The following is a 22,629-nucleotide window of genomic DNA, read 5'->3' as shown; positions in this document are numbered from 1 at the left end:
AGCCCTATGCATTAACAAGATTCGCCCTGGTGGTGGGTGGTACCAAGATCGCGGGTACCATGGTGATCTGCACCAGTGCCATCAGTACCGTGAAAGCCAGAATCAAAGAGCTGGTACGAGGTGATACCTGAGATAATCCTGAACACCCTCTGTTACAGTTCAGGGCACCTGCACCTCTGCTACCCCCTCATGGTCCACCAAGGGCATCCACTCTGGGCTCCTGGCTCCCCCACTATCATCTGTTTTAGGCAGAAACCCATGTCTCCCCCCGCACACCCCGATCAGGGTGTTCAGGCTATTCCCAGCAAGCAGCCTGCTTAAAACGGCAGTGTCCATGCTTTGCTCTCTCTCCAGAGGCTATGCCCCTGCATTGCCCGCAGTTATGTTACCACACCGCTCTTTCTGAGCGAGCACATTTATTCTTAAGGTGAAAGCATTACAGAGAAAATATCAAAACAATACAAGAACCTACAGGCATGCTAAAAGCTTACTAGGTCACCCATCAGTCTTATGGGGCCCTAGCTTGTCAAGGCCTTCCAACCCTTTTGCAAGGGTTGGGGTCTGCCTTGGACAGAAGGTCCTGTCTGTTCGCTGGATCAGGCAGAAGGCCCGGAGTCTGTTTAAACCCAGGCTGTGTATCCAAAAGCCCTTTCTTTGTCTGATGGTCTCTGGAGAATCTATTTGAATCAGTATTTGTGAGCCTCCCCTGGGAGGGAGAACCTTGTGGGCGGGGTTACAACCTTAATCACTTGCCTTAATCACATGGACACTTGCCTTAATCACCAGCCAGTTTTTAGTTCCTGGAGGAGCTGCAGTAGCTCTTTTTAGCGGAGTAGAACACGATCATACATAAGCCATTCATTGAAAACAATGGACCTTACACTTCTTCCTACCTCTGTCACCAGAGTCAAACCACCAGCCTGCAAACGCAATAGCCTCACTTCTTGATGAGGGTCTTCGGCGGCATTGCAGCAGCGGGGGTCCTTCAGTGCCGTCAAACACACCCGAGCGAGTGAAGGACCTGCCGCCAAAGTGCCGCTGAAGACCCGGAGCGCCGTCGGGTGAGTAAAAATTATAAAGGCACCAAGAAATTGAAAAGGCGCCACTTGTGCTCAGTGGGAGAGCGGCCGCTGCCCCACTCCCCCACTAGCTACGCTACTGGAGGAGACCCATTCAGATGTTTCAACGTCAGGTAAGCCAGGGTCATAAACTGGACTCATCGATTCAAGGAGAAATATCTGTAGGGGATATTCCCTTGCTGGCAGCATCCTCTTTGAAAAGAATTTACCAATGGCACATCTGTCAGCAACATGCCCTTCCCCCAGGGAGGTAGGCATTGTGTGTGGCTGTCTTTGAACAGCATCACTGCTTCACGAGATGGAGAGTTGTTACGTGCGAGGAACTTGTGCTCAGTCAGCAGAACCAGACCAAGCTGTGGGAACAGCTGAGGGTTTGGTTCAGTTTTCTGAACTGAACAATGGAGGGGGGGGGGGGAAAATGAATGGTTTGGGGTCAACCCAAAATGAACATTTTTCAGAAAAATGCAAAAAACCTGAAAAGTAATTCGTTTCAGGTCGAACAAAATATTTTGTTCAACCCAAAAATACATGCTTTGGTCTTTACCTTTTTTAATAAAAATGGAAGTAAAATTCAAAATGAAAAGTCATTTCAAGTCAAAAAGTTTCATTTAGAAAAAAAAAGCGGAAACAAAACATTTAATCTCTTTTGGATTTTTTTGGGTGCGGGGGAAGGCTGAAACAATTTAGTGAATTGAATTCCAAAATGTTTTGGTCAACCTGAATATGCATTTTTCAGTGGGGGGGGGGGGGGGGGGGGAAAGGGTTTCATCTGAAAACTTTCGCCAGCTCTAGCACCAACTACCTTCCAGGAACGGAAAAGGAAAGTTTCTGAACAACGACGACAAATTCCATCTAAAAATACCTAACGCCAGAACTTTATCTTAACTACTGTCTGCTTACAATGTATTGACAAGATAAAAGAAGGCTTGTGAAGAGGCTGAGTGTGAAAACACCAACTCAGAGCTGAGAGGGAGTTCAGGGGCATCTGGGATAGCCCTGCCCTCCATGCCTTTGGTTGCAGTCATGAGGGTGCTCAGGGTGAATGCACTGCCCCAATGGGTGCTGCTGATCAAAAGTGTCCTGCTTGAGTGCCCGGGGTGCTCATGCACCAAACAATAGAATATAGATACGGACAATAACTCTAAGCAGAATCTACATTGGAGCGTCCAGTTCATTCGGGGAGGTTCTCTGGCTTGTTATAGAGGATGTCAGACTACAGGATCACAATGGTCTCTCCTGGCCTTAACATTGATGATCCATGAAATTCCCATCTCATTCACTACATGACATCCAGCCCAGGCTCCAATTTCACCAGACAAATACATATTGCTAAGGATGGTGTTGCGATTGTGGGCACCCAGGGTGCCCAACTTTTACCTTCCAAGAATGTGAAAGTTGGAAAAAACGAGCGGTTGATGTCAGTATGATTGCTCAGGTGAGACAGATTATTGGCCATGTGAAGAAAAGCCCTATACCCCCCATCAAATTTGATGAATAGTTTCGGTTGGAAAAAAAATTGATTAGATTTTTTGAATCAAACAGGTGTTCTGATTTCAAATCTGACCAATTCAAAACAAATCAAAAAACCATGTGGAAAACACCTGAAATAGCCAAATCAACTAAAAAAAAAAGTTTTGCGTTGACATAACGTTTCAGCCAATTCTAAAAGAATTATTTTTGATTCAACAACAAAAGGAAAGAGACTGTTTTCTGTTCAAATCGAACAGATTTTTTGGTTCAGCTCCCAAGCCAGAAAATCCATGATTCACTCTACTCTATTTGCAGTACCATGAGGTCTCCAATGCTAATGTGACACCTTTGAGAGAGAGAGAGAGAGAGAGACTTGTTGTCTGGAAAGTTTGTTCCATCAAGTTCAGACCCCCTTGGAGCCTACACAGATCAGGTTTTCCACTCTCTGGATGCAAGACTGCAAAAGCACAGGGAGTCCTTTGGATTCCAGGAACTCAGTCAGTGCAAAGTACTGATATTTTAGCTGACGGCAGCAAAGGTGGCATCAGGAATGGCTCACTCACCTTTGACAATTTCCTTAGCTACAGACCACTGGAAATAACTGGGGACCTTAGATGACCTTAATCTCCCCAAACTGGGGGTCTGATTCCCAGCACACCCACCCCACAGGAGAGATTTAATATCATTTCTGTACATTCCCCTGTGGTCGGTGAAGGCACTTGAGCTCTTTGGTAGTTGGATCTGTTCGGGTTGATACTTTTGCCTACGCAGACTTTCATGGAAGTCTCAAAGGCGACTCCCAAGCACAGCAGTCCAGACAACTGAAGAAGGGGAGCCAAAATAAGTGAGTAGCCAGCAGAGCATTTTCTATGAGGAAACCTTGACTTTGGAGTTCGATCCCCCCAGTTCGGTTCAGGAAATAGAACCCAGGCAACCTGACTCCCAGCCCTGCCCCCCTCACCAAACATTAAACCCCACGCCCCTTCCAGAGCCAGGAACACCACCCAGGAATCCTGACTCCCACACCCCAGCTGTTCTCATCAGGAGACCAATATTCACCTTAGCACAATAAGCTGGGTGTGTTAAGAAGTAGAAGACCAGCACCTGACTGACACTGTTATGGGTTATGGACTCCGGCTGTTGGGCTGGTCGTTTGGAATTGGGAGAAGATCTTGAAGCACATCCTGTCCCCCCACTAGAATGCTGCTGCCCCCAAGGGACAATCTATAGCCCCTCAAGCTCTTCCACTAGAGGTCTGTGCTTCTCCTTCAGTGCCTGGTAGAGCCGGTCCTTGCAGTCATTGTCCCACTTAGGCACCAGTTCGTACAGCTTCCTCATCTTCTCCACACTGGATCTCTCTGCTCGGATGCTCTGGATTTGGTCCAGATCCAGAACGGGGCCAGACAATGAATCCAGGATGCCATCCACTGCCATCACCCGCTGGATCAGCTGTTCTCGGTGCTGGTTGACAAAATGCTCATCTAGTTGAAGATGAGGAAGGAGAGAGAGAATGAACGGAGGTTTATCATGCGGTCTTTTGATAATCTTACATTTCCCAAATGAATGTCACCTTATTTAGCCTTGCAGCTAGATAGAGAGGGACCGCTCACCCAGTGCTAACATGCAGCCATCTCTAGGGTGGGATGCTACAGTTGGTAGCCACATAGCAGTGCTGGGCAGAGATGCCTCTTCCAGCGCTGAAGTGTAGCCACCTCTGTTGTGGTTCTTGACAGCTGTTTAACAGCGGCACATTTACGCCACACAACACATGGACTAGATGGGGTTTAATGCTCTGTTTTCTGGGCTTCTCACTGGAGGGCTCGGTCTGAGAGAAGAAATGGCCTTAAGTACTGGAGCCCGAGTACATTTCTACTGACCTGTTTGAGTTTGGGCAGATGAAACAGAAAGCGTCGCATCCTCTGGGAGAGAGAGAGAGAAATGGGAAGTCAGACAGGAGATGGAGTCAAAGACGAAGATCCCATTCCTAGGTTTTGAACTAGCCATCAGCAGAAGCAGATGGGGACACCATGCACAAACCTCTCCCCCTGCCGTGATCTCCTGCTGAGCTGAGCCTACCTGGTCTCACATGTGCCTCCCAGATGGGCTCCTTGTTAATTTTCTCTACCAAGCTGAACTCCAGTCCCCCCTGAATGTCCTTGGTGTAGATTTCCATATACGACTGCAGACACTCGGCTTGGATGTTACAAAACTCCAGTTCCTGATTGAAAACAAAAGAACTGCATTCAGGGTGACCCCCTCTTGAGCCAGCAAGGCTCGTAAAGGGGATATGGTATGTTAGAGCAGGCCAAAGAAACTTTTTGAATTGCAAAAACATTCTCCGGATAGTCCTGTGTTTGGGGGAACTGAGGCACAAAGTCCACACAGCAGACAATGGCAGAGCTGGGAATAGAACCGAGAGGTCCTGAGTCCAAATCTCCTTCTCTAACCCACTAGACCCCACTCCTCTTCCACAGTTGGCAACAGAATGCACAAGTCTGGGCTCCCAGGGCCCCTACTGTAACCCCATAGACCCTACTCCCCCCAGGCTAGGGAAAGAAGCCAGGAATCCTGACTCCCAGGCTCCCCTGCTCTAAAGACTAGGCCTCACTCCCTTTCCAGAAGGGTGTTGACTAATATACGCTGGCTAGCATTAAAAAAAAAAATCATAATATGTATTATCCATACCATATTTATTAGTATGCATTACGCACCAATAACATTAAGTACAAATACTGCAACAGTGATGTAGCCTAAACTGGTCTATACCATAATCGTGTTCACTTATGCTAAGTATCCCATAACATCTTGCAGTAGCTGAAGTAAGCATTGGGCATAAACAGATAGGACACTTGTCAGGATCAAGCTACACTTGTTCTATGTCTTAATACAAGCTAGGGAAGGACCTTCACGGACCACTACCTGGAATGTTAGCATCCAAAACCAAGATAAGGAAGAAACAAAAGAAGTCAGTGAACTGGAGCAAACGGATGGGTTGGATTTTAGTGACGTGTAAAGAGATGTGTAGCTTGTAAGATCATATAAACAATACCAGCTGAAATGTGTAACTTTGGGGAGCACATCTTCTGTGTAAGGTGAATGTAACATCACTACGCAGGTCGGCTCCTCGAAGACTAGTAGTGTACAGAACCTTTTTCCTGTACCATACTAATAAGCCTGATTGACATTGTTTATTTGGTCTCTTGAGTATATTTCATAATGAACCAAGCCTGGACAAGCAACTGACTAGACAAAATATCAACAGCTGGGATTAGAAGGGAGTCCTGACTCACAGCGCCCCCTGTTCTGACTCGCTACTAGAGGCAGGAACAAAATCCAAGCGCTTTAACTCCCAGTCCACCACTCCCCAACAGGACAGAGAACCAGGATGTTTTTCCAACCTCTATGGAAGAAAAGAGGATCATCTCACTTGCCTTGGGAGTCACCTCTATGTTTGCTTGACTGGACACAACGTAACGAGAATCAAAGGTCAGGGGCTTATGGGTCTGAAGAGATGTCGACACCAGCCTTGATGGACACTTCTTTTCATAGTCATCAACGGCCTGTAACATACAAGCACCATCCTTTATTGGAGCTACACAGAGAAAACACAACAGCGGCTGCCAAGTTCCCTTTTCCCTCCCACACAACAGCCCTCCGAAAGAAGGGTCTTTGTTACTTAGGGTATGTCTATACTAGCTGCCGGATCGGCGGGCAGCGATTGATCTAGCGGGGATCGATTTATCGCGTCTAGTCTAGACGCGATACATCGACCCCCCGAGTGCGCTCCCGTCGACTCCGGTACTCCAGCGCCGCGAGAGGCACAGGCAGAGTCGACGGGGGAGCGGCAGCAGTCGACTCACCGCAGGGAAGACACCACAGTAAGTCGATCTAAGTATGTCGACTTCAGCTACATTATTCACGTAGCTGGAGTTGCTTAACGTAGATCAATTCCTCCTCCCTCCCCCCAGTGTAGACCAGGGCTTAGACCGAGAAAAGCTGTATCTTGTATTAGGAGGGCAGACTTCTCTCGGGGAAAGGTTAGTTTTATAATGAACTGGGCAAATAGTTTGCATCCATTAATTTCATATATTATTATTAATTATTTGTATTATTGTAGCACCCAGGAACCCCAATCATGGACTAGGACCCCATTGTGCCAGGTGCTGTACAAAGACAATCCCTGCCCCATGGAGCTCATTTCCCCTTGAAACAGGGACACCACCCCCAGAACATGACTTCATGGCACGGGGTGGCCCTGTAGGCACCCCACCTTCAGTTCCCTCTCTTCAAGAACCCGACTGCTGCTTTCTCATGGCCACTAACACCCCTGCTTGGAGCTGGTTTATTGCACAGATTCATAGCAATATGTAACAATAAAATATTGATGTAACAATAAAATATTATTAATAATAAATAATAATACCCAACTCTTATATAATGGTTTTCATCAGTGGATCTCAAAGTGCATTACACAGGCAAGTCTGCATCATGATCCCCATTTTAAAAAGATGGGGAAATTGAGGCACAGAACGGGGAAGTGACTTGCCCAAGGTCAACCAGCACACTAGAGTCAGAGCAGGGAATTGTTGGAGTGAAATGCCTAGTGGCAGAAATTGGTCTTCAGAAATATGTTTCAGTGCACAGCTATCACACCAGCTGCATGCCTTGTGAATTATGCCATGCTCTCTGCTATAGGGCGGCTCACACCGATTGTAGGTTGTAGCTGATTCTCAGTTACCTTGAACCGGGAGTGGTCATTAGGGATGATGTAGAGGTGAAGAGTTGTCTTTGCCATCTTGAGTGCCCAGTAGAGCAGCACAATGGAGTGGATCAGAACTGGTGGTTTGGAGCGATTCCCCCAGACCACTCCATACAGGGAGAAGCTGGGGTTCTCCAGCACAGCGTGGAACGGCCTCACTTGCATTGGCTTCTCCAGGGTCATCCCCTCCTCGATGAAATGGGCGATTTGAATCCGGGAGGTGTCAGCCCCTGTCAGTAGGACACAACGCAAATGATGCTCCATTAGCTTGTGATTTCTTGCTGTCAGAGAGGCCACGTATCCACCCGAGTTCTGCAAACGCCTGTTCCTGCCCCCCCTTATGGAAGGAGCTCTGGACTGCTTGGATTCTGGTGCTGGCGCCAGATGTCCCCCCTTCCCTATGCTCGGTCTGACCCCGCTCCCTGGGAGCTCCCAGCCTGCTCCCTTAGTTACTGCTAGCCTGGGTTTGTATTTACTCCTGGACAGCCAAGCAGCTGCTGTCCAGCGTAGCATGGCCCGTATGTACAGACTCCGGGAAATGGGAGCAGAGCCCTGTAGAATCTACACTCCCAGAGCTAAATCAAAGCTCACAGTCCAATCATTGCTACTTCAATCAGCCTTGGTAAATGACTGAAGATCTAGGGATGAAAAGCCCTGTATTAATAGTGCTCAGTACTATATTAATGATCATGATCACAAATACGATACTCAAATTTGTAACCATCAGTGTAAATAGTTTACAATCAAAATTAAAATGGTAATCAATACAGTCCTGATTCTGACAGCAATTGTGGTAGTGACTATGATGTGATCAGGGCTGAAATTTCAATTAAGTTTGTGGCAATGACTAAAATTGTAATTAGAACTGTCTCAGACTCATAGACTCATAGACTTTAAGGTCAGAAGGGACCATTATGATCATCTAGTCTGACCCCCCGCATGATGCAGGCCACAAAAGCTGACCCAACTCCTTTCCCTTGACTCTGCTGTTGAAGTCCCCAAATTCTGTGATTTAAAGACTTCAAGTTGCAGAGAATCCTCCAGCTAGCGACCCCCGCCCCGTGCTGCGGAGGAAGGCGAAAAACCTCCAGGGCCTCTGCCAATCTACCCTGGAGGAAAATTCCTTCCCGACCCCAAATATAACTGTCATTTCAGTTAAGATTGTGGTAATTACTAAAAGTCTGATTACAACTGTTTCAGTAAAAATTATAATTATGGGTGTGATTAAAATTCCAGTAACAATTATTATTGGATTATAGTTGTGATTGATCATGACTATGGTTGTAAATATGATTAACATAGCCACTGGGATTGCAGTACTATTTCTGATAGTAGGGTTACAACTGTGACCCTCATCATGATAGCGATTATGCATTGTGATTAAAGGTGGGCAAAAGCCATTTTTCAGTTTGTTGGAATTTTGAAAGTAAAAAAAAAAAATTGTTTCGGATGGAATGAAACATTTTGTTTCAGTTTCAACTTTTTTTTTTTAAATGATTTTGAACTGAAAGGAAATTTTGAAACAAACAAACAAACAAAAACCCGAAAAAAAAAATGTATTTTCAAAAGTGTTAAAATAAAAAACATTTCAATTTTTTTTTTGTAATTTTTTGTTTTAGGCTTCCCCCCCGCCCCGCGCAAAAAAAGAATACTTCGGGGGGGGGAGGGAGAGGAGGGGACAACAAAGATTAGTGAATCTTTTTGGTGTTGCCAAGTCTACAAAGGCAAAATTCTGTGCATTAACCTATCACTTTCACTGAGTGACGCTTGGTTCTTGCGTTATGTAAAGGGATAAATAACACTTTCACCACACCATTCATGATTTTGGGATAGGTATGATTGGGATTACAATTATTACATATCCTGCTGGATATGAGTCAACGGTGTGCCCTTGTTGCCAAGAAGGCTAACGGCATTTTGGGCTGTATAAGTAGGGGCATTGCCAGCAGATCAAGGGACATGATCGTTCCCCTCTAGTCGACATTGGTGAGGCCTCACCTGGAGTACTGTGTCCAGTTTTGTGCCCCACACTACAAGAAGGATGTGGAAAAATTGGAAAGAGTCCAGTGGAGGGCAACAAAAATGATTAGGGGGCTGGAGCACATGACTTATGAGGAGAGGCTGAGGGAACTGGGATTGTTTAGTCTGCAGAAGAGAAGAATGAGGGGGGATTTGATAGCTGCTTTCAACTACCTGAAAGGGGGTTCCATAGAGGATGGATCTAGACTGTTCTCAGTGGTAGCAGATGACAGAACAAGGAGCAACGGTCTCAAGTTGCAGTGGGGGAGGTTTAGATTGGATATTAGGAAAATCTTTTTCACTAGGAGGGTGATAAAGCACTTGACTGGGTTACCTAGGGAGGTGGTGGAATCTCCTTCCTTAGGAGTTTTTAGGTCAGGCTTGACAAAGCCCTGGCTGGGATGATTTAGAGATTGGACCTGATTTGAGCAGGGGGTTGGACTAGATGACCTCCTGAGGTCCCTTCCAACCCTGATATTCTATGATTCTACCTTGCCTCTGAAACACATGAAGAGAGGGAGGTGAGCAGTTGTGTCTGGGGCAAATGGTTTGGGCGCTACCTCCCAGTTCTCAGTCAAGGTGTCAAACCCAGTTATTGCCCTTGGCTACGGTACCTCTGAGACACAGGAAGTGCGGGAGGTGAATGGCGGCCACGGCCCCGGCCGGTTCTGCCTGGATGCTGAACAAAGGGCCAGCGATCATCCATTTAGGAGTGCTCCATACACTCAGATGCTGATCCCAGAAGCCGTATCTGTACTGGACTGTCACTGCTGCCCTCACCTCGAGTCCCAGTTCGGTTTCAGAGCAACGGAATGAGCCTGCTCCGGGGAGGTGAACCCTGCACAGTGCGGGGAAGGAAAAAATAAAAGAACAGGGCTAAGCAGCGCTAGATGGAACCATCCCACATCTCCTGGACTAACTGAGTTGCTGTCATAAGAACCTTAGTGAGGCGTAGTGGCCTCCCTCCAAGGCCCGCAGGGAGGAACCACTCCCCACCCTCTGGTGGGCAGAGCCAGGCCAGTCCCTCGCGCCAGAAGCAGAGGGGCAGAACAGGAAGCATAAGAAGCGGGGCCTCCAGCTCAGTTGGCCGGAGCCAGGGAAGGAGTCGGACTTGCTGCTGGGCCCTGGACCAGGGACCAAGCTGTGCCAACCCCTGCCCTTGGAGCAGGACCCCGAGGGAGGGAAACTGCGGAGGCTGCCATTGGCTGAATACCCTGAGGAGCTACCAGGACTGCCACTAGAGGAATACCCCCAGGAGCCGCCGGTGGCAGAGTACCCCAAGGAGACTGAGGACCTGCAAGCAATGGAGCTCTACGAACAGGTAGGGGTAGGAAGTAGCCCAGGGAAACCAGATATTAGTCTGGTTGTGTTGCTGAAACCACAGTCAGCATGTTTCAGTAGGACCCCCGCTGTCCCATGGGGGAACCACTCGCCACTGGTAGGGTGCTGGACTGGGACCTGGTGGAGTAGAGTGGGCCTGGGTCCCCCTACTGCCAACCCCAGCCCTGGGGGGCAGTCTACCCAATTTAGGCCAGATGGCTTGTCTGTGTTTACTATAGATTGCTACTGCTCTGCTCTACCCGCAGGGCTTGAGCCTGACTGTTTGCTGTCTGCCCCAGCCAGGGATCGGAGCTAAAAGACTGGCAGCTGTGCTGCCCTGCCAAAGGGACCAGGGCCCTAGAGTCTTTTCTGACGCTTACCACACTAGTCCCTTGTCAACTGACTATCGGCCACTAGGTGGCGGAGCAAGGCTGAGTGGCCAAGGCTGACAGGGAGGAACCACTACAAGAACATAAGAACGGACATACTGGGTCAGCCCAATGGTCCATCTAGCCTAGTGTCCTGTCTTCCGACAGTGACCTGTTCCAGTCATTTACAGGGTCTAGAAATTCTCTCTTAGCCTCCTGTCCTGAGGTGACGGACCCAGTCAGTAAGGGGGTAATTGAAATCCCCCAATTGTGTTTTCTGCCTTTGTAGCCTCTCTAATTTGCCTGAGCATTTCACAATCACGGTCACCATTCCCGTGGTTATTGCCACTTATCCCTAGACAATTTCACGGCTTATTTAATTAACACACCAAAAGCCAGAAGAACCTGGTCTAGGTCATCATTCCCCCTGGGGCAAATAAATGGGGGTTAGCACCAGTGAGAATTTTACTGTGAAATTCTCTAGTGTGGAGAAGGTCTCAGTGCGATAGGGACTGGCCTGGGCACACAGACTCCTGCAGAGGGGCTGACTTCAACCTCCCAGTCCCCGTCCTCACCTGTATGTCTCCTGGTGCCCATCTGGGCCCCGAATAATCTCTGGGTTTATTTCTTCTGGAGGATCCTAAAACACAGGAACAGGCATTAACTCGGCTTCACTGGGGATTCCCACTGCAGAGCTCTTGTGAGGTGGGAATCTTGTCTGCTGTGGCCTAGTGTTCAGCCGGCAGCTGTCGCTGTGGCCTGGGACCCTTGCAGTGCATCTGGCAGAGAGGATTCGGTGATCAACTGAATTCCAGCCCCACAGTCGGATGCATCCCAGGTGACCGAGATGCCCCAGGTCACAACTACGATGCCTAGTTATCTTTAGCTAGCTGAGGTGGGATCCTCACCGACAACTGTCAGGTGTGATCACACTCTGGATTGCAGGAAGAGAGGTTCTGTGGAGTCATGAATCGTCTCTCTAAGCTACCAGCTGCACTGAAGTGGGTGCGAGATGGGACTACTCCGGATCGATTCAGTCCAGGGCCCAGCTATTCCCGTAGTTACATGAATATCTCCCGCTGAAGCTAAGAAGAGCTGCATGTAAACAACTGATTAGGCCTCTGACCTGCATTTGGCCAGACTCCTGCTGTATAAACAGGCTCTGTTACAAATAGCACAACAGACACCGAAAGATGAAGGGAAATGGTGTGTGCACTGGCCGTTCTGATGATGCATTACGAGAGAGATTTGAAACCCAACATTTAATAAACGCAACTGACACGATCCCTGTAGATGTGCTTGAAGGGGAGAGCGGGTTTCCAACCCCCCTCTCCCCAATCTACATTCTGATCATCTAGCAGACAAAGGCACAATGAGACCCAGTGGCTGAAACCTGAAGCTGGACAAATCCAAACTATACATAAGGCCACTGGAATAACTACAGACCTAGGGGATGTGGTGAATTTGCCATCACCTGGAATCTTTCAATCAAGACCGGATGTCTTCTAAAAGCTACACTCTAGTGCAAACACAAGTTATGGGCTTGATGCAGGTTAGGTTCTCTGGCCTGGGTTATGCAGAAGGACAAACTAGATGATCATAATGGTCCCCTCTGGCCTTAAAAAAAAAAAAATCTATGAATCTATGATATTACAGACTCAGGGTAAGTCTACACAGCAGTGGGGGCCTAAAAATTCACACTGTGGCAACACAGCTGGTGGCTCAGGCTAGCCCGAATACAGTCTCGCCCGAGCTCCGTGGTCACACTACTATTTTGGGGCATGAGCTGAAGCAGAGCCAGTATGCGGCCATCCACCCGAGCTGAGAATCACACCGCCCAGCTGCTGTGTAGACATACCCCAACAGACAGACACTGACAAAGGCACACGGGGAACACGTCTTCCTTGCAAATACAAGTTGTGTTATTAACTTGGGTTAGCCAACAGGTAAAACTAGCAGCAAAAACACAGTATCTCCGCTTTTAAATCAGGTTAGTACCTCGCGTTAAAGCCTATAGGGCCACCAGGGTTGAACGTGAGCTGCTGATCTGAAACAAAAGCGGAGTTGCTGCATCTACACCGCTATTTTAACCCGAGTTGAACGCTCTTTGTTCTGTGGTCCACGCCTCGATCTCCCAGGCTCTACCGTAATACACCTAATACATAATATACAGAGCCCAGCACAATGGGGTACTGGTTCATAACTGGGGCTCCTACGGGCTACCGTAATACACCTAATAAAGAACAGTAATTAAGAACACGTCTTTTTTTCTGCCGTGAAGACATATCCTTAAATAGTTTCCGATTCCTCCATTTGCCATCACCTGACTGGCCCACCAGGCACAATCCCACCTAAATAAATTTTCTCTGATCTAAACAGTGGAGGTGTTAGAATACCCCTGGCTCAGCTCAGAGGGTGAAATCACAGCCAGAAACCCCAGAGAAGGAGACAATACATTAGGAAAGAGACTGACAGACAATGAGCAAGGGAAAAAAATACACCTAATCCCTTACCTCCTCCCTGGGACACAGTTTGCATTTGTCCGTTCCCCAGTTGTCCCCAGTGGGATCCTCCTTCCTGCTTTGTTTTCCTGCAGCAGTCGGGGAGATATTATTTCAAGTAAAAAATAATCCCCTGGAGAATGTGTAAGTGCAATTGGGTTTTGGGGCTGGTGAAAAAACAAATGAGGCCAGAGCAGAGGCAGATTCTGCAGCCTGGAGGATATTAAAAATTAAAAAAAAATTAGGTGGAGATTAGTTAAACAGAGAGACAAAGGGAAAGAGGACGGGGAGAGGGTGATGGAGGAGGGTGTGAGGAGCAGATGTGGAGGGGAAGAGACTGTGAGGGAGAGATAGCCAATAGCCAATCAGTGCAGGGAAGAACACTGTCAAAAAGCAGCCTGATGACAGTGCCAGCAATCAACAGATTAAATCCAGTGCAGCTAAAGGGGGCCGTTGTGTGGATGGTCCAAGCAGCAGGCCAAGGCAGCGTCTGGATTCTATCCACTCAGGCCCCTCAAACTACCCCACTTCGCCCGGTCAATTTCAGCCTCACTCACCTGCAGCTTCGGCCTTGGAGCCAGTGAAGGAAAGATGTCTCTTCATGAAGGCAATTGCTGGGGAGTGTGGAATTACAGTATGAATAAATCAATATAAATATCTAGCACAGTTCTCTAGCACCTTTTGGCCCACAGCACTTCTCACAGGTAGGAACCCAGGAACTGCCAGACTGGATCAGAGCGGAGATCCATCTAGCCTAGTGTCCTCTGACAGTGCAGATGCTTTGGAGGAAGGTGTAGGAACCCTGTAGTAGCAGATGTTGGGTAATCTGTCTCCCACATAGGTCTCATCCTGGTCTCTAATAGAGACTGGCTTAAACCCTGAAGCAGGTGGCTCAATATATCCTGCAAAATCGATATCATTAAGAATTATGCTAACTCGGGATATTCTTGTGATCCATATGAATATCCAATCCCTTCTTGAATCTTGTTAAATTCTTGGCCTCAGTGACTTCCTGTGGCAGGAAGTTCCACCGGCTAATTACACCTTATATGGAAAGGATTTCACTTCATCAGTTTTGAATTGGCCACCTTCCAATGTCATTGAATGTCCCCTAGTTCTTGTGTTAGGAGGAGAGGAGAACTGAAGCTCCTGATCTCTCTTCTCCATGCCATTCATTATTTTACATATTTTTATCATGTCCCCTCTTATTCAATTCCTCTCCAATAGAACAATCCCAGTCTTTTCAAGCTCTCTCCATAGGAGAGCTTTCCCAGCTCCCTAATCATTGTCAACACCCTCCTGTGACACCCCCCCTCTACTTCTGCAATATCCCTTTGGAGATGGGGTGCCCAGGACTGCACAAAGTATCCCCGATGAAGCCACACCATTGATTTATATAAAGGCATTATGAATCTGGCTAAATATGGAGCCACCTCATTGAAATCAATGGAGTTGCTGAGATCAGAATCTCTCCATGACCCTGGTGTAAATCAGGAATAACTATCTTGATCTCACTGGAGCCAAAGCCAGATTTACACTGGGGTAACGGAGGTCAGAAGCTGGCCTAAAGTGTTTATTTGCTGTGAGGGCCTCTCACCAATCGGTTACAGTAAGAAAAAAAAAAACAGTATTCCAGATGAGGCCTGCCTATATGTATATGTGAAGGACCTATGATCCTTGTGCATGCACAGAATATTATTCACCCATACACTGAAATGTAGCCACCTCTGGGGTGGGGCACAACAGTTGCATAGCAGCCACTCCACCCAACACTGAAACGCTCTTTAGGTTGGATGTTTTGGAAGGAAAAGGGGAATGAAATTTAGCACCTACTCCAGGAAGCCAACTACAGGTTTTGCTTTCCTCGATCAACCCTGTAGCCTACACAGATAGCTTACTTGCCTGTATCTCTTTTCTTACGGTTTTGATGATTTGTTTTATTATAATAGGTTTATAGATTTATATTAAAGTAGTTTGGCTGTAACAGAAGAGACCTACAGGCCATACCCTGTATGTTAAGCGAAGGCAAAGTTAGGTCCTAGACATATGTATGCTTTCACCTAGATAGATAGTGATAAGTTAAAGCACAAGGTCCATATATGGCAGCGACCTTTCACTTTAACCGAAAGAACCAGGAGAACAAAAATAACAAATGTGTGAATGATCTAATGTCATTTATATGTATGTACACGTCATCAATACGTACACACATACCACCCTATGGAATAAGTGTACCCCAAAGTTGTGGGAGGTGGGTGAGGAAACTAAATTTGGACATATAGGGCATGGGTTCTTGAGCCCTCCTAAGCGGGATGACACACCATGCTACAATACACCATTATCTCATCTAAGTGTCTAAGAATCTACGCTTCAAGTGTCTGTCTTAGTTTATTAGTCTGTTAGGTAAGTGAAATTCTAAGTCAGCTTCAATAGCTCTTAGCTCCAGCTTCTTCGAAGATCTGCACCTCCCAGTCAAAAGAATTGAGGAACCTGAAGCAAGGCTGGTCCTTGGTCTCTTTTAACCAGGTCATCAAGGAAGGGTGTGAGTCTATTAATCAAAAGCGTTATAGTATATAACAAATATAATATAACAGGGCTTAACAAAGCCCTGGTTGGGATGATTTAGTTGGGAATTGGTCCTGCTTTGAGCAGGGGGTTAGACTAGATGACCTCCTGAGGTCTCCTCTAACCCTAATATTCTATGATACAATATCATATGTATCTTTAAAATAATAGTATTGCATTTGTAACTCTCCAATATTTTGCCATTTGATTATAATTCCTTTTTATTAATAAAAGCCTTTAAGACTATATTGGTCTCAGTGTGAGCGTCCTGTCATGCCCCCAAGGGTCCTGTGCATATTCTGTGTAGCCAGATTCTGGGACAAGAACCTTTATTATCTTCTGATCAGATTGATTGGCAAGCCTATAACCCATACTATCCAAAATAATAATAACAACCTCCTAAAATCAGGCAACAACCCCCATGTGGCCCTTCCCTGAGGGGAAAAATTAAACAGGCCCAAACCCCTGCAATGACTCTGGTCTGACATACAGTTCCGGGGCTGTCACAGTCCATCACAGCAGCGAATTTCTCCCAGGGCCCCTGCTATCACCATGAGCGATTCTCAACTCACCAGATGCTAGTGTCCCTCCTTCACCAGGGGGAATCTCATCGCCTGAATGCATGAAGTGGCTCTTTGGTCCTAAAGATAAGAGAGAGCAGAGGAGTTTTCCATGGAGAGGTACTAGAGAGTTGGCTTCCCAGATCAGAGGAGAAGGCACTAACCCTGGAGTGACGCTCTCCTAGCCCCTGGACTGACACCCAGACAAACGGACAGAGGCGGAGAGAGTGAAAGTTTAGCATTACATGACAGACACACAGCTCTGTAAGATACTCAGGCCTGGTCTACACTGGGGGGTGTGTGTGTGTGTGTGTGTGTGTCAATCTAAGATACGCAACTTCAGCTACGAGAATAGCGTGGCTGAAGTTGACGTATCATAGATTGAATTAAAATTACTTACTTCGCGTCCCCGCAGCGCTGGATCGACGGCCGCGGCTCCCCAGTCGACTTTGCTTCCGCCTCTCGCACTGCTGGAGTTCAGCAGTCGACGGAAGAGCGATCAGGGATCAATTTATCGCGTCTACACTACACACGATAAATCAATCCCCGATAGATCGATCGCTACCCGCCGGTCTGGCGGGTAGTATAGACGTACCCTCAGGTACTTCCACCATGAGCTTGGGATAAAGAGATACAGCAGACCACAGGGCCAGATTTTCATGGGCTCAGCACAACTCACCTGAATCGCCTGCTTTAGTGCAAGTGGACGGCTTCCGCTCTTGTTGTGGATGGCTCGAAGCTGTGGGAGAGACCAAAGGAGAGAGTGAACCTGAAAGGTAAAAACAGGCCAGGACTAGAGATGGACAAAAAAAATTTCATATGACTTTTTGTCGACCCCAAAAAAATTTAGCTTCAGCCACACCAAAATGTTCTGTGAATTGGTGTCACTTTGGCTGACCTGTTCATTTAGAACAAAAAAAACAAAAAAACCCTCCAAAAAATATTCAATATGTCAACATGAAATATTTCAAACATTTTGATTTTTTACTTCAAAACAAAACTTTTTGTTTCCAGGTTTCCTTTAATTTTTTTTTAAAATCAATCAAAATGCTTTAAAACAGCCAAAAGTGAAACGAAAGTTTCAAATTTTGTCAAAACAAACCTAAAATGAACATTTTTACATTTTTGGGGTTGCCATTAAGGTATAAAATAATTTTCAGTTTGATGCAAAAGGAATTCCTCCCCACCCCCCAATTTTTCAGAAACCCAAATATATATTTATTTTCCACACAGGACCTGAATAACCTGGGATCTTTAGGAATAACACTAGCTGAAGTCTGCCCCTAGTAGTTGGTTTATATCAGTTATGTTTCCAAGGCTCTGCAAGGAGAAAGAACAGAAACGTCCTTGCTGCCTGGTGCTGTCAAATCAGTTCTCCATTCACATGAATAATAGCTGTTTACACTGCTGATGATGATACAGTAGATCGTTTTTGACACCTGAGCAGAGGTGTCAATTACAACACAAAGCAAGATGGGGGAGCTTCAGGCTTTAAGAGCAGAGGGAAACAAAAGCATAAGATGAGGAGGAATGAGCGAAAGGAAGGAATCTTTAAAACATTTGTGGCCATATAATTTTGGCAGGCTATACTCAAGTTCCATTGACCCTCATACTCGACAATCCACTAGACCAGTAGCTTCCCTTTACTGAATTCCACTGGGATTCCCCTGAATAAGGATTGAGCAAAATCAGAGTGCCAGCCACTGAGAACTGAAATCTCACTTGTATAATGTTTGCTACAAAAGAGGAAATACTCCTATACATGCAGGCAGGGTGGATAAAAATTAATGATTTAAAAATATATATATATATTTTTTTAAATCTGATTTTTTTGATAACATGCTTTTTGAGGAAAAAACCTATCTAAAGATAGTTTTAATTGAGATATCTTTGAGATATAATGTATCTTACTATAGAATTAGAATTTATAATCCCTATTCCATGATATGAGACAATATAGTCATGTCATGTTTTAGAAAAGTTTTGTAAATGAGTTCCAATAGTTAATGGATTAGGGATCCAATTTTATGGGGTTCCACGGGCTTCTGTAGAGATTATTTAGGTTAATCTTTCTATCTACCCAATGGGATGCAGTGCTCAGTCTAGAAGATCCCAGCAGAGATGCTTAGTTTTGCAGTTCTCAAGCTGTGGATTTGTGTCTCCAGGGGTAACATGCTTTTGTTAACAGCAAAAATGTTTTTACATAAATAAATATATAGAGGTGAGAAATAACAGACCTCAATTCTATTGTCCCTCTGCAAATTTGTGTACACAGCGTCAATCCCTTGCCTCTCTCTAAAAGTGCAAGGTTTCAAAAAGTTCAATGAATAGAAGATTGTTGGGGGTGGACTAGATCTGGACAAGGAGAAAAAGTCTGGAGATAAATGTGAGAAGTGAGGGACATATGCTTGTTTTGTTAAAATATTATATGTTTGCTGTTGAAGAAAAAAATCCAAAATACTTAACTTGGTTGTTTTAGTTAAATAAAACAATTTAAGTATCTGTCTGGTGATGTTCTCCTCCTAATACAGCATGGCAAAAAACCCCTCCTAATATTAATGATTAACCTGTTGAATTGGAGATATTTATGAATTCATGGGGAGGTGAACTATCTGCTTCAATTACCTTTGGTAAATGAAATAACCAAACAATCATTCATTTTCTCATATAGCTGTAAAACTAATCTGAAAAGTTTTCAAAATAAATCACTTAAAAAAAAATGTATAGTGTGTACCTTCTAAAACTGAAACCTACATCTATCTCTGAGTTGTGAAGAACATGTATTAAGGTTATAACAACCAACAAGAATGCACTTTTATGTAAAAAAACATGATTAAATTGAGTCTTCCTGACTAGTGATTTAAATCAATTTGATTTACATCAAATCCACCCAGCACAGCAGGGCTCCTATCCTGAGAGGAAGGCGGGCTGGTTTTGTGGTTAAGGAACTAGCAAAGGCCCCACGAAATCTGGATTCAATTTGCAGTTTGGCCACAGACCCATGTGACATTTGGGGAAAGTCACTGACTGTCTGGGCCTCTGATCCCCATTATTAACCTCCCATTGTCTGCCCTGCCTGGTTAGCTAGGGAATTCTCTGGGGCAGGGACTGTCTCTCAGCGTGTCTGTCCAGAGCCCGGCACAACTGGGCCCCCCGATCTCCATCAGGGTTTGTGCAGCACCCCTGCTCTCAAGTGAGTAACTCATGCTCACAAGCAGCATGGGAAAGTGGAATTCTGGAGCAGGCAGAAGAAGGCTAGATCATGGGAGCTTTTACTCATTTGACCTTTCCATCCACAGCTCTCCCACTCTCTGCCCTTGAGCAGACAAGTTCTCCCATAAGGCCATGCCAAAAAAAAAAAAGTCAGCCCGGCCCAGGGCACTCTGGGATCACAGTTGCCAACTTTCCCACAGTAAATAAGCACCCCGACTTTCACAGTAAGCCAAAAAACAAGCTAATCCCATTTCAAAACAAGGTCAAAACAAGCCAGTCTCTAAGAACCCCAACACTGTATGTGACTAGATCCCCCCGCCGTGCAGTCTGGGACTGTAGTGGGCCCACAGTGCACCCCTGACTCTCTCCCCCTTGCCCCTGCTTGCCAGGAGCCGATCAAAAAAAAAAGAAGCCACAAGCCAAAAACTAGCCAACAAGCAACTCACAAGCCAATTAAGCCAAAAACAAGCCCAATTTCTGCATTGTTTGTGGGGGTTTGGCATGTCTGTCTGGGATGCTTGCCCATAACCCATTGCACCTGCGCCCACGGGGGCCTATCAGCAAACCCTGTAAGAGACGTATACGCACTCCGCAAGCCGGGTTGGACCTCAAGTGAAGAGCAATCGAGTCAGCTCTAGATTTACCTTTCCGGAGTCTGCCTTCAACATCTTCCAGGATTTTCAGAACCACTTTCGAATCCCCTCTGCAGTGCCTGAGCACCAGGTCGGTTAGTGCAGCCGGGTCAGCTGGTGTTTTGGGGATGGGCTCAGATCCCCCCTCCAGCAGGACTTCACTCAGTTTATCCTTGAATCCCTCCAACTCCTCCTTGCCCAGGGCTTTCAGTTTCCTCAGCAGGTCACTTCTCCCAGGGGCCTCCATGCTGCTTTCTGATCAGCCTGGCCAGCAGAGAGTCAGGAAACTGCAGTTCAATGCTGAGTGCCACGGGAAGCAAAAAGCTTGTTGCCCCCTGAGAAGTGGGAAGGACTCAGGCTGCAGGAGCCCGCCCCATTACCCCACACACCCTCCAGCACTTCCTGATTCCTGCTCTTTTAGTGAGATCACACTGTCCAATCAGGGTACTGTTTAGGTGGAGATCTCGCCTCTGTATTGCCTGTGACTTTTACTCACATCTGACATCCCCTGTCCAGAGATCAGAGTGGTGTTTCTCTCTCTCTCCAAAATACGCCTGGTTTGGATCACTGCAGTGCTACTATAGATATCGGAATTCACTCGGCAGACTCTGGGGCACATTCTAACCGCAGCGGAGGAGTCACTTCGGATTTACACCAGGATCACTGAGATCTGAATGCAGCCCTGACTGTACTGACTGCATTAGAGTCACTCTGGAGTCACAGCTGGGTAACTGAAACCATAATCAGGCCGTGACTATTACCTTTAGAGGAGTCACTCCAGATTTACACTAGAGTAACTGAAATCAGAATCGGGCCCTGCTTCCATTGACTTCAGCGGGGTCGCTCTGGATTTACATCAGGGTCCCTGAGATCAGGTTCTTGACAGCTGCGTATTTTTTAAACGCTCTGCATATAATACCTAATTAATTGGGCCACACTACACCCCTTTGAGGTAGATCAATATCATTAACCTCATTTTACAAATGGGGAAACTGAGGTAGAGAGCGAGGGGAAGTGACCAAAGTCACACTGCACGTCAGTAACAGAGCTGGTCTTAGAACCCGAGAGGTCCTGCTTCCTAGCACCACGTTTGTCTCTGTTTGGGAGAACTTTTTTAAAAGATGAGCCACCCCACCGGCTCTGATGCTGTCTCTGTGCTGAGCTCTAAGCTACACTCAGGGAGACATTGGGGAGAATTAGCCAGTGTGTGGATTCACCAGGTGAGAGTTATCAGTGGTGGGGGGGTGTTGTAAGGCACTGAAAGAGTTAACTGTACTGACTCAGTACCAGGCTGCCTTTAATAAAGCTCTTATTTCTGTGCCCCCTTGTTCCTGCCTGTGCCACAAGACAGGCGGTGGGAACTGATGGACCCCATCTCTCCAGCCACAGAGAGGCAATGGAAAAGGAATAAAGAAGGACAGATGAAGTGAGAATCCTCTGCAGTGTGAGGGTTTGTATGCCTCACCTTTGAGCACCCAAGCAGCCCCTGGAACAGGTGGAGCAGAAGGAAGACAGAGGAAGGCCCAGATCCACAAAGATTTTAGGCACCTAATTCCCATTGATTTCCATGGGACTTTAGCACCTTTGAGAATCTGGGACGAAATCCCCCTCCAGCCTGTACAGGGAGACAAAATAAGTCCTTAGGATGTGTGTCTGCAGTGAAACAGGGCTGCAAACACAAAGCCAGGCACAGCTGCACTTTGGAGATTCCCTTCCACAGGAGGGGAAGAGGAAAGGATTGTGCGGGGAGAGAGAAGCCACGCTCCCTTAAAGGAACAGACCTAGCCATGGGAGGGGAATTAAAGCAGAGAGCTTGTAACTGGAGAGTTGTAGGGCAGTGGTTAGTCAGCATTTCCTGTAACATCTCTAGAAAGTCAGGGTATTTTTGAACAGTTTCTTGTTGCATCAGGAATTGAAAGCTTTCAATCACAGAATACCAGGGTTGGAGGGGACCTCAGGAACTATCTAATCCAACCCACTGCTCAAAGCAGGACCAAGCCCCAGTTCCCTAAATAGCCCCCTCAAGGATTGAACTCACAACCTTGGGTTTAGCAGGCCAGTGCTCAAACCACTGAGCTATCTCTCTCCCCCCCCATGTAGAGGGGTGCCATTTGTGGGGGCCCTGGCGGGTGACTTTCATACA

The 22,629-nt window shown here is 46.5% G+C and overlaps 1 protein-coding gene across 1 annotated transcript; it reads right to left on the bottom strand.

Annotated features, from left to right (window-relative positions):
- Positions 1–399: 399 nt before the first annotated feature.
- LOC101949598 (NACHT, LRR and PYD domains-containing protein 1b allele 2-like) lies at positions 400–20,890 on the bottom strand. The gene is made up of 12 exons (XM_008176192.4): positions 20,499–20,890; positions 17,321–17,380; positions 16,654–16,722; positions 14,074–14,130; positions 13,529–13,605; positions 11,591–11,655; positions 9,942–10,165; positions 7,288–7,538; positions 5,981–6,109; positions 4,626–4,767; positions 4,427–4,468; positions 400–4,030 (listed from the first exon to the last, which is right to left on the bottom strand). Exons 1-12 carry the CDS (start codon positions 20,731–20,733, stop codon positions 3,774–3,776), a joined length of 1,608 nt encoding a protein of 535 aa, XP_008174414.2. The 5' UTR covers positions 20,734–20,890; the 3' UTR covers positions 400–3,773.
- Between the last annotated feature and the right edge of the window lie 1,739 nt (positions 20,891–22,629).

Source organism: Chrysemys picta, chromosome 4, assembly GCF_011386835.1.
Source record: "Chrysemys picta bellii isolate R12L10 chromosome 4, ASM1138683v2, whole genome shotgun sequence".
Taxonomy (NCBI): Eukaryota; Metazoa; Chordata; order Testudines; family Emydidae; genus Chrysemys; species Chrysemys picta.
Note: the sequence above shows the minus strand (reverse complement) of the source record. Positions and strands in the feature narration are given on the sequence as shown.